Raw genomic sequence first — 11,380 nt, 5'->3', positions numbered from 1 at the left:
ACAGGTCACGTGTCGGCGCCAACTCGCTATATTAAGGTGCGCGCTTATCTATGTCATATGATAAGATAACTATCTTTAGAATTCACGCGTTCTGTCTTCCCTGGGAAGACAGCGCACCTCGTGCCGGAGCCAGGTGAGTTCTATCTATTCCGGTCCTTCATCCACTCTTTATATTGGTAGTTATTTATGTATTGTACCTCGTTCTTTGGAAGCGAGGCGAGTAGTCTGATCGGCTTGTCAGATGCTCGATGTCCGAGGTCTTGGCCCTTATGACGTATGGCACCTGACGAGTCTTTAAAGACGAAAGGGCAGGCTCGGAGGTCCCCCCTCCCAGCCCTTGTGCCCCGTCGTCGAAACTACTCGCTTCGCTCGTAGTTTCTCCTCCGCCCCTAACCCCCTTGTAGCACTTGATAGGACCTCGACTGGGTCCTGCGGCGGTGTCGACATCCATCGCGTTGGGATCTCGACGTTGAGGCTGTGGCCTCACGAAAGTGTTGTTGGAGGTGTGGGTTCGTAGTTGGGGTTTAGCTTGCCCCCGTCGATAATAGTCTTCCTCTGCCTTCGCCTGTCTCCACTGCCTATCTAATTTCATACTCCTGTCGTACCAACTCCGAATGGTGGTTGGTGGATTCTCTGACTCCATCAACGCCTTCCTAATTCTTCCTGATAGACTTCTTTTGAATTCTTCGATGAGGGCTCGTCCCTCGTATCCGCTATCTCGTGCAATCCTCTTGAACTCCTGTACATGCTCTTCCGCGCTCTTGTTTCCTTGTTCGATTAACCTCAACTTCCCCACTGCTGTACTCTCCTCATCTGCATCTCCGAAATTGTTCCGAAGACTATCGAAAAGCTCCTCCGTGACGGCTGGAGCTTCTTGTTCGCCATTCTCAATCATCTCCATGATGTTCTCCTTCCACGACTCCGCTGCTCCTCCTTGTACATATGATAGTACCCATACGATTTGATCCGCTTGTAATCTGCCTACCATTTTCAAACTTAAATAAATCTTGCAAGCCGTTATGAAGCCACTCAGCTCCTTCCCATCTCCTGAGAATATTTTTGGTTTCGCCACATCGATTTGTGGCGGTACTACTTGGACAACGGGGGTTTCTCCGTCGTCCCCAGGTGGACCCTGCGGTCCTGGTGGCCCTTGAACAGGGTTGTTCTGTAGCGAAGCGAGCTGCTGCTGCAGTTGAGCGATGAGAGCGGCTTGGGCGGACACTTGGTCCATGATTTGTTGTGCGGTAGACATGTTTGGCTCGTGATATTCGGGGGGAGGTGGTTGATATAAGGGTAGGGGGGATACGGAAGGTTCTCGTGGTTCTGGTTCTGATTCCTCGGACTGGATTTCCGAGGCGTGTTCTTCTTCTTCCTCGCTTTCAGAGGAAGGTACTCGGAATGTTCCGGGCGGTGTTCGGTGAGAAATTTTGAGGGAGGTGAGGGAGGTCTTTTCCTGTCACCTGATGCGTATCCACCAATCCAATGAAGCCAATAGCCTGCTTCACTTGGATGTGTACACGAAGAGAGAAAAGGTTTTGTATTCAAGAATGGTCGCTTGACCGAAGGGATAGACTAAGATGAGAGGTATGTACGGGAACGGATTCCCACGCTAATCTAGAGAGTCACCTAAGGTGGGTCTCTCACTCCTCTGCGTGTACCAGCTGACAATGCAGCCGCAGCACAAGGTTGATACGCGAAGAAAATACAAGTATATAAAAAGCACCTCACGTGGTGAACGTCTCGTGTTTAACTAAGGCACGTGACACGCCTTAGTCTCAACGGGGTACGTTGTGACTGTACCCGATCACCCCTTAAGCCTAGGGACCGGCTATGTGTGTGGCGGCCGCGATGGCGCGCAGAGAGTAGAGGGCGAGTAGAGAGTAAAAGATGGGGAGGGCACTGTGCTGTGCGATCCCCGGAGTAGTCGAGTTCTACTGTTAGGGCGACTGTGACTGTGATGTCACAGGTCACACCTAAACTTCAAGAACTAAAGAGTATAGTGACAAAAGTAATATTAGGCGTGAACCTAAGAGAACTCGACGGAGTCTTCTACAAGTTTCTACCTACTTTATATACCTAGACTACGGCGCACAGACCAACTACCCTAGGTAACTTATTTTTATACTGACATGTGAAAAGAAGAGTGGAGTAAGAAGTAAGTAAACAAAAGTAAATTGATCATAAAAACGTCAACAACACCAAACAAACCATAAAAGTGTCCACAAGCACAAACAACTCCTAAACCGGTAATCTACTCACACAAACCAATACGTCCCGAAGTAGTTACCTAACATCGCATCACATGGACATAGCACAAAGAATCCGGCTATTGCCCATTGTCGCGGCCCCCAGTATCCCCATCTCTGTATCACCCACGCCTTCTGCTCCTCATAGTCCCACATTGCTAAGCATACCCTCCCACACCGTCTGCACCGATGATCCGATAGGTTCCAACCTACCGGCCTTGCCTCTCTTCCTATAGCCGCCGCCGCCCTTCTCCATTGTACTTGCTCCGCATGGTTTGGAGGCAAGAAAGATAAGATTAAATCGATAAGTTCAATTGGTAAGTCTGTAGCTTGCGCCATTTTAGCAGTATGCCGATAGTTTAGCCTCCGTCGAACTGTAGCAGCAGAGGGAAATTATTATGTAATAAAATATGTGACAGATGTGACAGCGTGACGCCGTGACATTCTGGCAAGGTTCTAACACTTGACAATATCCGGATTTATGGCCCCTCAACATTGGATTATAACGTCACTTACTCATTAGAATACCCCCTTACAATTGGATAATATTGATCATGCGATTAGATCACATTACAATGCCCGATTATTATAGCTCCACAAACTTTTGAGTATTCCTACCATTGGAAACCTAATACAACCCATTATAGTACATTCTAATAATTTACCTATGAAAAGGATAATATGGTATGCCATTATTAAGTGTACCGACAATTTCTTTCAGATAAAATGTGGCCTTGTAATTCTTTCTCAGTAGAATAAAAAAAAATTGTCATGATAAGTATTAATTTCCATCACAACGTATCCAATGTATTAATCCTGTCAGATATAGAACTAATAGATAGTGAGCCCTTGTATTTTCCCGACCCTTTTGCTGATGGATGTTATGGCTAGATGTCTAACAACTTAGTGATTTGTCCAAGCTGAACGTACATTCCGCTTGTACAAATTTACCTCTGCATCGTACGGCTTCCAACGAGTGTATTCTGTGATAAAACGGTAGTACGGTGATGAGCGGAGAAGGGAAATATGGTAAATTTCAAAATATTCCGATTCAAAGCCAGTTCCCCCTTGCCCGCGGAACTCTGTTCTCTCGTACGATCCCCGCCATATCCAGCAGCACCCCAGAAGAACGATCTACCTTTTGCCTTTTTCTTGGGCCGCTTTCTGCATCCACCGACCTCTCACACAAACTATCCTCATCGCCATCTTCATCGTTACCATCCCCGTTGTTGCCATCGCGATTCTTCCGAACTCTAATTTGCTCATTGAATCCAATCCTTTCATATTCCTGGCCCTCTCCAGACCCTTCACCATCTGAACTTAATTCGTTATCGTAAGGACTTGCGCTATCTTCAAATAGCCCGGTATCCTGCTCGTCTTCGTCATCCGTTTCTCTCGGCCTTTTCTGCGAAACCGATCTATCTTCACAGAGATCGAATTCACCATCAAAAGTATCTACGAGTTGGGGATCGCATAGTTCGATGTCGAAATTCTCAAACGCCCGAATGATGTAGACTGCTACCTTCGCTAATTTCCTATACATATGGCGATACACAGTGTCAGCCTTCCTTCCTTTAGAGTTAAGTTGCCAGTACGTGTTGAATAGTATCTCGTGGTATTTATCGAGCAAGAAGGGGAAGCGACGTTTTCGGAGAGAATCATGAACCATGTCATTGACGTCTTCAGCAAGAGTAACATCGTTTTGAAGCGTGAAGAGATCACGTCTCATCGCGCTAGGTGTGTGTTGGTTGGTAAAGATGGACTGCGCCTCGGTAAGTCCAGGAGCATCCTTGACCCGAAAGACAATGATCCATAAGATGATCCACCACAATGACTCCATGTCATGTGTAAAATTGTACCTCAGTTTCGTTGAGCGCACCGCGGGTTTCGGGGAATTACGGGTTTGCGCGTTTTGGAAAGACGATTCAAAGTCGTCCGACCAATCAGTTCCTTCTGACTTAACTTCGTCCTCAGCCTCAGCCTCCCGCGTCCGCATGAACAATATAGACCCAGTGTGAATTTCTAGAGGCATAAAGAATGGCGTCCCCTACCAAAGTCTTCAGCATTGTATCATCGTTCGAAGTTATGTCATACCGTTTTCGGATCACTACTGACTACCCTGTCGACATCCTCAAAATCTCGCGCATATTCTAAATCACTCAACTTTCCACTGAGGGTCTTGCCCTCACCTACCATAATGATGTTGCCTGGACTAATGTCTCGGTGAACCCACCCAGCAAGGTACAAAAGAACTAGAGCTAGACACTTGTCAGGAACACCGAATTTCAGATAGGCACAATGGGCATACCAATAAATATGTCATTAACGACTCTCATGGAATCATATAGGCTGGTCGCAACGGAAAGCGGTTCGCCGACCTGATTGTAAACAACTCGATAGTGCTCTTTCACCGCGTATTTGCGTTTGCGGCCTGTTTTTGATTTGCCCTGAACATCGTTGGATGTATGCGAGTGACTCGATGGGTAGTAGTTGAGTGAAGCAGTTGAATTGGCGCCTTTCGCAACGCGGTCAAGCTTTGCTCTGAATGATTCTTCCGGAAGGCGGAATAGATGGGTAGTGCCTGTGGATCCGGCCGATCTTTCTTTATTTTCTCCCACTCTCCAATCATGTACAACCTCCATGAAATATCTCGCTGGATTTGCGAGTGCGTTTCTGAGCATCTCCTTCAGATCAGAACGAGCCCACGCGTAGTCCGACTCTTTAACGTCGCTCAGGCGTCGAAAAATACGAGCCTGTATTTCTTTCTCGGTTAACGAGTTTTTGTCTACCCACGAATCCTTGAGTGCAACTTCGTGAGCATCCGGTAACTCCTCGAGTTCGTTAGGGTTAGGGATCTCGATAGCACTCCACACACGCGATTTCCGACCCGTGATACAATAAGTGCGAGGATTGTACAGTGGTTTGATTGTCCTGAAGTACTTCGGGCCGTTCACGGTTTGCAGGGTGTAAATGTAGCACAAGCTACCAGAGTATTGCTTCCGATAAATCGTTGGATCGTATCCGAGCTCTGATTCCGACGCGTACAGGAAAGATAGAAAAATGCGAATAAATGTTTTGATGTCCTACTCGAATTGTAAAATAGATGTATGAAGAAAGATACAAGTCTTACCTTTGTGAAATCCAAAGGTTGTGATTTCATCGAAAAGGAACGGGAAAAGTACCATAAAGATAGTTTGGTATCCTCAATTGTCACCTATTCAGCGATTAGCGAGATTCACTGCGTCGCATGGATTCAAAACATACCCCATACATCCAATTACGACGAGGATCATCGTTCATGATATGATTTGCTGCCGATACGAGTTGTTTACGGTTCTGTGGCACACTAATTGAGTTTGGGTGAGTTAGTTCAACATCAGGAAACTCACTCGTACTACCATTGCAGGTTTATCCGATTTCTTGAATTCCATTGCTACCGCTGTTGTCGCTGCAGCCGGAGTGTCCTCCTGCCCATCATCCTTCGGTTCGGAATATATGTTCTTTCTAGCGATGACGGCGTCCACCTGGAAATCCGCGCCAGCAATTTCCGAATCCATCTTGCGACTGGGACAATCCATATAATAGTATCCATTCAATTCTCTGCCGCCGGAGATATCAGAACAAGCCTCGCCATGTAACGCGTCTACAATCGTCTTCAAATGTTTAAAAACAGTCATTTCCGATGAGCCGGCCGACTTGGGCGAAGTTTGTTGATAGGATTTCCATTCAATTTCATCCTCGCTTGGTGGAACGACTGCAGTTTTGACCCCCGTAGATGTCGGTTGATCAGCTTGCGTACTTCTTCCCTCGGGTTGTTCGTCGACGTTGCTCGCGATGGCGTTGTTTTGAGTACTACGACCACGTCTTGCTTGCGACCTCGATCTGGTAATTCTACCACTATAAGATTCAGTTCCTGTATCAGGAACGAGGCCTTGATCAACCTCTTTGGTGGCAGGCACACTTTCATCGACAGGTGTTACGAGTAATCCTCGGGTCCAAAGGGATATAAACGCGCGGTCAACCCATGCAGAGTCTGGCAAAAACGGAAGATATTGATTTAGAAAGTCCGCCGGAGAGCAAGTGAGCATCTCATTGCGCATATCGAGGGCAACTTGTTCGCGCACTGCAGTTTGCTTGAGGGAGCCAGCGTCACTACCTATCTTTCGTGGCGTACATTTACTGAACAATGGGCACGTGATTTAACAATTATGTCATTACGAACTGGCTTCACTTACGTCTTCTCCTTCCAACGATCTTGGGCTTGTTGATTTTGTGAGTCTCGACGAGAATTTGAATTTGAGCTAAATATGTCGGATGCTTCACAAGAGATAAACAGCACGAGTGCATATACAGAGACTGACGTGTTTGAGTTGTCAACGGGCGGTAGAGCCTCTTGTCCTTCCATCTGACTCAGGGATTGTAGGTGAACAACTCTTCATCAAATCTATCCGTTTATATTCGCCATTTCATGTAATTCTAATGGGGCAAAATGAACGATGCAAGGCGAACCTGGCAGGAATTCTGATGGACAACTGAGTTGGCCGAGGTTATCCGATTATCAGTCATTAATCTCACATCGCTCGCTTCTTCCAGCACACGTTTAGCCATATGTTCCTGAGTAGTTGGACTTATCAGAAGTTCATGATCAAGAACCCTAGTCGCGAACAAACGAACTCACGGATTTTTATTTTATCCAAAATCTTTTAGGAAAAAAACTGAATACGGACCCAGATGCCCTGGGACGAATTTCCGGGGCTGCATTGGAAGTCGAAATCAATATAGTGGAAAAGCCCTCTCGGGTGCAATTTCTCATTGTAGCGGGCCAAATTTGGCTGCTGTTTCCTAATGGCCGACGAAAACCACCCAATATACATCATTCGAAATTTGCAGTGAATGTGATTCTTCGAGGTATCCTTGGTAGCCGGAGCCTGAACTACTCGAGAACAATGACCTTAGGTGGCTGTAGTACCAATAGTGAATGACGAAGATGAATTAACTCGAGTAGATGGATTTGTGGTTACACGTGGTTCGAAAATGGTTGAGATATTTGGGCGGATATAACAGGGAACCAAGGATTGAGCCAGGACAGTATCCTGGTTTTTTTGGCCTTTAGTAAGTTCCCGAAAACACGAGTTGTCGGTTTGGCCGAGAAATTCAGTCAAGATTTCGTTGATCAATTGGTGGAGTTTGTGTCCTTCTTTCCTGCAGTCTCCATCGTTTCATTCGGCTTTCCAGCTGATCTTCCCTTGAATAGAGATCCAACGTACGAAATTGAAGTATTCCAAGAAATCTCACCTGAGATACTATCCTCTGTCCCAGACCCCAGAATCTGAAACCTTTTCATGTAGGTTTACCGACTATCAATGTGATATCCCGAGGGTCGTTTCAACAGGATACGAATCATATATCCTCTCTGACTCGGAATACTCGGCACTGGACTCGTAATAGGCCTAAACGAAGTCCACTTTTGGCCCAGCTCGAGGTGTCACGATGAGAGGAAATTGACGAGCTGGGCGACACCGATGGAGTAGAACGGACGATTTGAAGCGGAAGTATGAGATGACACGGCCGGCCAAAAACTCGAAAGATCATCGTGAATCGAGGTGAGAGGACAGTCGTCGATTGCTTTTGTCTTGTTCTGTAGACGCATGCGCCACGGCTGTATTACTAGAAATTGCTGCGTCGCGAGCCCTGTTTCAAAGAGTGTTGAACGAGTTTGTGAAATTCACAATGCCCATCATTCGCAACCCATATTAGACAATCCAGTAATACCCTTAGTTCATCATGCTCGCTATCAATTTTGTTCTTCAGTACCACCCTCTGTGCTTCACGAGTCGCCTCCGCGAACGCCATCATGTTTGACATTGAGAATGCCACCATTTACACCTACCGGCCGTCCCAAGGTCCCTTGGAGTCAAGCTATGTAACGTTGGCTGCATGGCGACGCAGTTTCGAATTGGCCTGTCAATAGGTTACTAAAGTCAACCTGCATGCCTGATGATACTTGTGTAAAGGCCGCATCTGTCCTAAGAAACGGACCCTGAATATGTAGCCTATTGCAGCCACAATCCCTTGGCCGATATAATCTCTTTCCTTGTGGCGCGGGCTGTGTTGGTCGAGCTCTTCTCTGGGCAAGGCCAGTCTCCCTACCTCCTCGTGAGAATTCCAAGGTCGTATCAAGGTGTTTCTCTTTGGAACAATTTGATATGAAGTCTAGAGAAATAGATATTTCTGCACTTCATGAGCATAGGCATGTTGCGGTAGTAGGATCCGAAAAACCGGCAGACGGCGGAGTAGAGGATGGCTGGCTGAGGGAGCGGACCAAGCAATTCAGTGGGTTGGTTCGCCGTAATCATTTCCCACTTTGACGCTCAGGCTCACAAATGTATCTGAGTTTTGTAACACATCGGAAACAAGACGGGCACACATCACCGAAGGACCCCCTGGATAAAGTCGACTCCAATATTTACACATGCTGGAGGGAGGAATATATAAATCATCAGGTGGCGACAGTACAAGAAATAAACAACATATAGTAATAAGTACAGCGAACCTTAGAGCCACTGCGACCGATCCCAAGCAGGGTCCTGTAAAAAGGCGCAGAGAACCTTGCTTCCAGTCTATTATTACAGCATATTGTCAAGCGTTCTACAGCGTGTTTGAACAGAGTGAGCCGTACCTGAAGTAAGGGATGCCCAGCAACAACACTCAGAAACCTCTCAAGACCCTCTCGCCTACTCTCTATCACCTCATCCGAGAAGCGATTGGTAAAGACTTTACCGGGGAGTGGAGGAATATTAACACGAGTAGATTCATGTTCAAGTATGTCGCGGAAAGCTTCAAAGTCGGAATATCGACGCCTAACAACAGAATGACGAAGTTTAAATGCGGGTATATTGGTCTGCGTTTTCATGCATGAGTTGGCGTAAGGTCTGAGCGGAGGAGGGTAGAATGCGCGCCTTGCAAACGATTTCATAGTCTGTATACATCTTACGGCCAAAACCTGAGCGTAGAACAGGGAGAACAATGAGAGACAAATAGCGAACATGTATAGAATGTACTACGCACCGTGTGTTTGGGGATTGCGCACTTCGATTTCGAGGAAGCTCTCAGGGATACTATACATCTCCTCAATCTAATGTTAGTCGGTGAGATGGCAAGTCAAGTGAAAAGAAGGATAAGAAAGTACTGTTTGTTCTCTAGCAGACAAAAGGGTGTCCTCAAAGGCGGAACTCCGAGCAAAGGGCGAGACGGTGCTGGACATGACGAGTGCGCGGTGAACAAGCGTCCAAGGCGGAGCTGGGAGTATCACTGTCGATCACGTGCAGCACAGCCAAGCCAGAGATTAGAATTTTAGAAAGTCAGCCACAGTAATTAAACATTATTGGGACCATTTAAATCCCGTTCAATGCAGACCAAGTCCTTACTTTCAACGACAACGACATGCAAGCCTCCAACCTCATTTTATTCACATCCCTTGCCATCCTTGCCGCTCGAGCACAAAGTCACGACGATTCACCATCCTCATTCGGGCTACCTCCGGCCACATTTACTCCCCGTCCCACATCCAAGGGAAGCTATCCACTTCCCCCATGCGTGTTGAAATGCCTTACCGACGCGCTGCAATCTTCCGATTGTAAAGTGTATGAACTCTTACTTTCCTTTGTCCGTGATAAAGTTGTATTCAAAGTAACCTAGAAACGATCAAGCCTGCGCGTGCACCAATCCAGCTTACCAGAACGCTAGTAAAGCTTGTATCGAAACGAGATGTCTACCAGAAGATCAAGAGAAAGCGGCTCGCCTTCAAGATCACTGCTCGGATATATGTATGTTCGCATCCTACAATCGATCCGGGATGAATTGAACATGTCCGTTATTTATTAGCGGATGACAGGATTGTTTCTTCAACCCAACCTCAGACTCCAACGATCATCAATTACGCAGAAGAGACGGGGCGCGTGGTGAATGTTGCTTTCAGTGTCAATGAACTTCAAGGCTGGAGGAAGGGGGTGATAGCAGCGCTGTCGCTTTTCCTAGCAGTTTGACATGGCGTACTCGTTGTTTTTGTTGTATTATATGGCGATTTGAATCATCGACTCTTGGAATGAGATTTGTTTTTTCTGGGAGAGGCAAGAGGATGGTTTACGTTGGCTTGACCTTTGGCGAGTAGATATTGGGCGGTCGAAAGCACAACGAAAGCTGAATTCATAGCAATAATAAAACAAGGTTACACAGCGAGTTTACGATTCAACTTTGGGACCATCACTAATGCGCCCAACAATATTGTAGCGTTTACTGCGGACACGACATCAGATTCACGCTGTGCCAGAGAACAAGGTTACGCACGAAAAGAACGAATGCCAGTCATCCAACACCTTGCGCTCCTTATCATCCAGCGTACTGTAATCCGCTATCGCATCCTCCGATTTCAAACTCGATTTTCCGAGTCCACGAGACCCATCTTTTCCAGCGAATATATTATAGGAATGTCCCTTTCCGTACGAATCAGCTTTGTGCGAGACGTCGAAGATGTCACCTAACACAAAGAGTCAGTAAGGTGAAGGACTGAAGAATTTCAACTTATGAAACCTTTGATAGCGACATAAATCGGCTTAGACGAATCGCTTCCGTCGAATTCCTTCAATTGCTCGGTAGTGAATGGATCGTCTTTTGGAGGTGCAAGATCTGTTCTGGGCGGTTGCATGATGGATTTAGGCGCCTTTTTGGGGTCTTCCGCGGGTATTGAGGGGGTGAGAGGACGGTGCCAGTAGTGACGATAAGCGAGGTAGGTGGGAGGCAGGAATATCACGAGCACGTAGACCAAAACCAACATACCCTTTTCGGCTGTTTCCGTGCCCTGGATTCATCGGTGCGCGACATCAAAACCGTAGCACCCTATGTTGACACTAGTAAAGGGCTATCCTTTAAACGAAAAGTTGTCGGCCAGGCAAAAAGAGCGGAAGCCCGCTCCTTCACCGATAAGCATCTTCTCATAGGTGGATTTAAACGAGGGTGCAGTACAGTATGTCCACGGACATACTAAATGGTCGGATGTCATAAGTATGATTACGCTAGAAGTGAACTACGCTTCTTCCGGCCCCCCATGCGTGGGGTGCATAATAGAGGGAGCCTAT

At 46.8% G+C, this 11,380-nt stretch overlaps 4 protein-coding genes across 4 annotated transcripts; all 4 read right to left on the bottom strand.

The window, feature by feature from the left end:
* Positions 1 to 568: 568 nt before the first annotated feature.
* AGABI2DRAFT_55884 (hypothetical protein) lies at positions 569 to 1,039 on the bottom strand (the record flags this gene model as incomplete). Its single annotated transcript, XM_006457559.1, has 1 exon — positions 569 to 1,039. A coding segment is annotated over one exon (471 nt), but the record flags the coding sequence as incomplete, so codon positions are not given.
* Positions 1,040 to 3,209: 2,170 nt separating this feature from the next.
* On the bottom strand, positions 3,210 to 6,651 carry AGABI2DRAFT_181767 (hypothetical protein; the record flags this gene model as incomplete). The annotated part of the gene is made up of 8 exons (XM_006457558.1): positions 3,210 to 4,293; positions 4,341 to 4,504; positions 4,555 to 5,329; positions 5,377 to 5,460; positions 5,511 to 5,582; positions 5,636 to 6,425; positions 6,482 to 6,547; positions 6,608 to 6,651. 8 exons carry the CDS (start codon positions 6,649 to 6,651, stop codon positions 3,298 to 3,300), a joined length of 2,991 nt encoding a protein of 996 aa, XP_006457621.1. The 3' UTR covers positions 3,210 to 3,297.
* A 2,038-nt stretch (positions 6,652 to 8,689) lies between these two features.
* On the bottom strand, positions 8,690 to 9,559 carry AGABI2DRAFT_196237 (hypothetical protein). The gene is made up of 5 exons (XM_006457557.1): positions 9,436 to 9,559; positions 9,315 to 9,381; positions 9,206 to 9,249; positions 8,926 to 9,147; positions 8,690 to 8,866 (listed from the first exon to the last, which is right to left on the bottom strand). Exons 1-5 carry the CDS (start codon positions 9,508 to 9,510, stop codon positions 8,801 to 8,803), a joined length of 474 nt encoding a protein of 157 aa, XP_006457620.1. The 5' UTR covers positions 9,511 to 9,559; the 3' UTR covers positions 8,690 to 8,800.
* Positions 9,560 to 10,332: 773 nt separating this feature from the next.
* On the bottom strand, positions 10,333 to 11,135 carry AGABI2DRAFT_139898 (hypothetical protein). Its single transcript, XM_006457556.1, has 3 exons — positions 10,836 to 11,135; positions 10,593 to 10,782; positions 10,333 to 10,541 (listed from the first exon to the last, which is right to left on the bottom strand). Exons 1-3 carry the CDS (start codon positions 10,948 to 10,950, stop codon positions 10,487 to 10,489), a joined length of 360 nt encoding a protein of 119 aa, XP_006457619.1. The 5' UTR covers positions 10,951 to 11,135; the 3' UTR covers positions 10,333 to 10,486.
* Between the last annotated feature and the right edge of the window lie 245 nt (positions 11,136 to 11,380).

Source organism: Agaricus bisporus (genome assembly GCF_000300575.1).
Source record: "Agaricus bisporus var. bisporus H97 unplaced genomic scaffold AGABI2scaffold_18, whole genome shotgun sequence".
Lineage (NCBI taxonomy): Eukaryota > Fungi > Basidiomycota > Agaricomycetes > Agaricales > Agaricaceae > Agaricus > Agaricus bisporus.
The sequence above is the reverse complement of the archived record's forward strand: the minus strand, read 5'-3'. Positions and strand labels throughout refer to the sequence as shown.

What these genes read in the sequence shown, in the direction of transcription:
- AGABI2DRAFT_196237 (XM_006457557.1), bottom strand. Translation starts at nt 9,510, where the DNA reads ATGTCCAGCACCGTCTCGCCCTTTGCTCGGAGTTCCGCCTTTGAGGAC. An exon ending in TGTCTGCTAGAGAACAAACA is followed by an intron (nt 9,382 to 9,435) that starts GTACTTTCTTAT and finishes GACTAACATTAG; the next exon opens with ATTGAGGAGATGTATAGTAT. An exon ending in ACTATGAAATCGTTTGCAAG is followed by an intron (nt 9,148 to 9,205) that starts GCGCGCATTCTA and finishes ATGAAAACGCAG; the next exon opens with ACCAATATACCCGCATTTAA.
- AGABI2DRAFT_139898 (XM_006457556.1), bottom strand. Translation starts at nt 10,950, where the DNA reads ATGCAACCGCCCAGAACAGATCTTGCACCTCCAAAAGACGATCCATTC. An exon ending in GATTTATGTCGCTATCAAAG is followed by an intron (nt 10,783 to 10,835) that starts GTTTCATAAGTT and finishes TCTTTGTGTTAG; the next exon opens with GTGACATCTTCGACGTCTCG. An exon ending in GACTGGCATTCGTTCTTTTC is followed by an intron (nt 10,542 to 10,592) that starts GTGCGTAACCTT and finishes TCGTGTCCGCAG; the next exon opens with TAAACGCTACAATATTGTTG.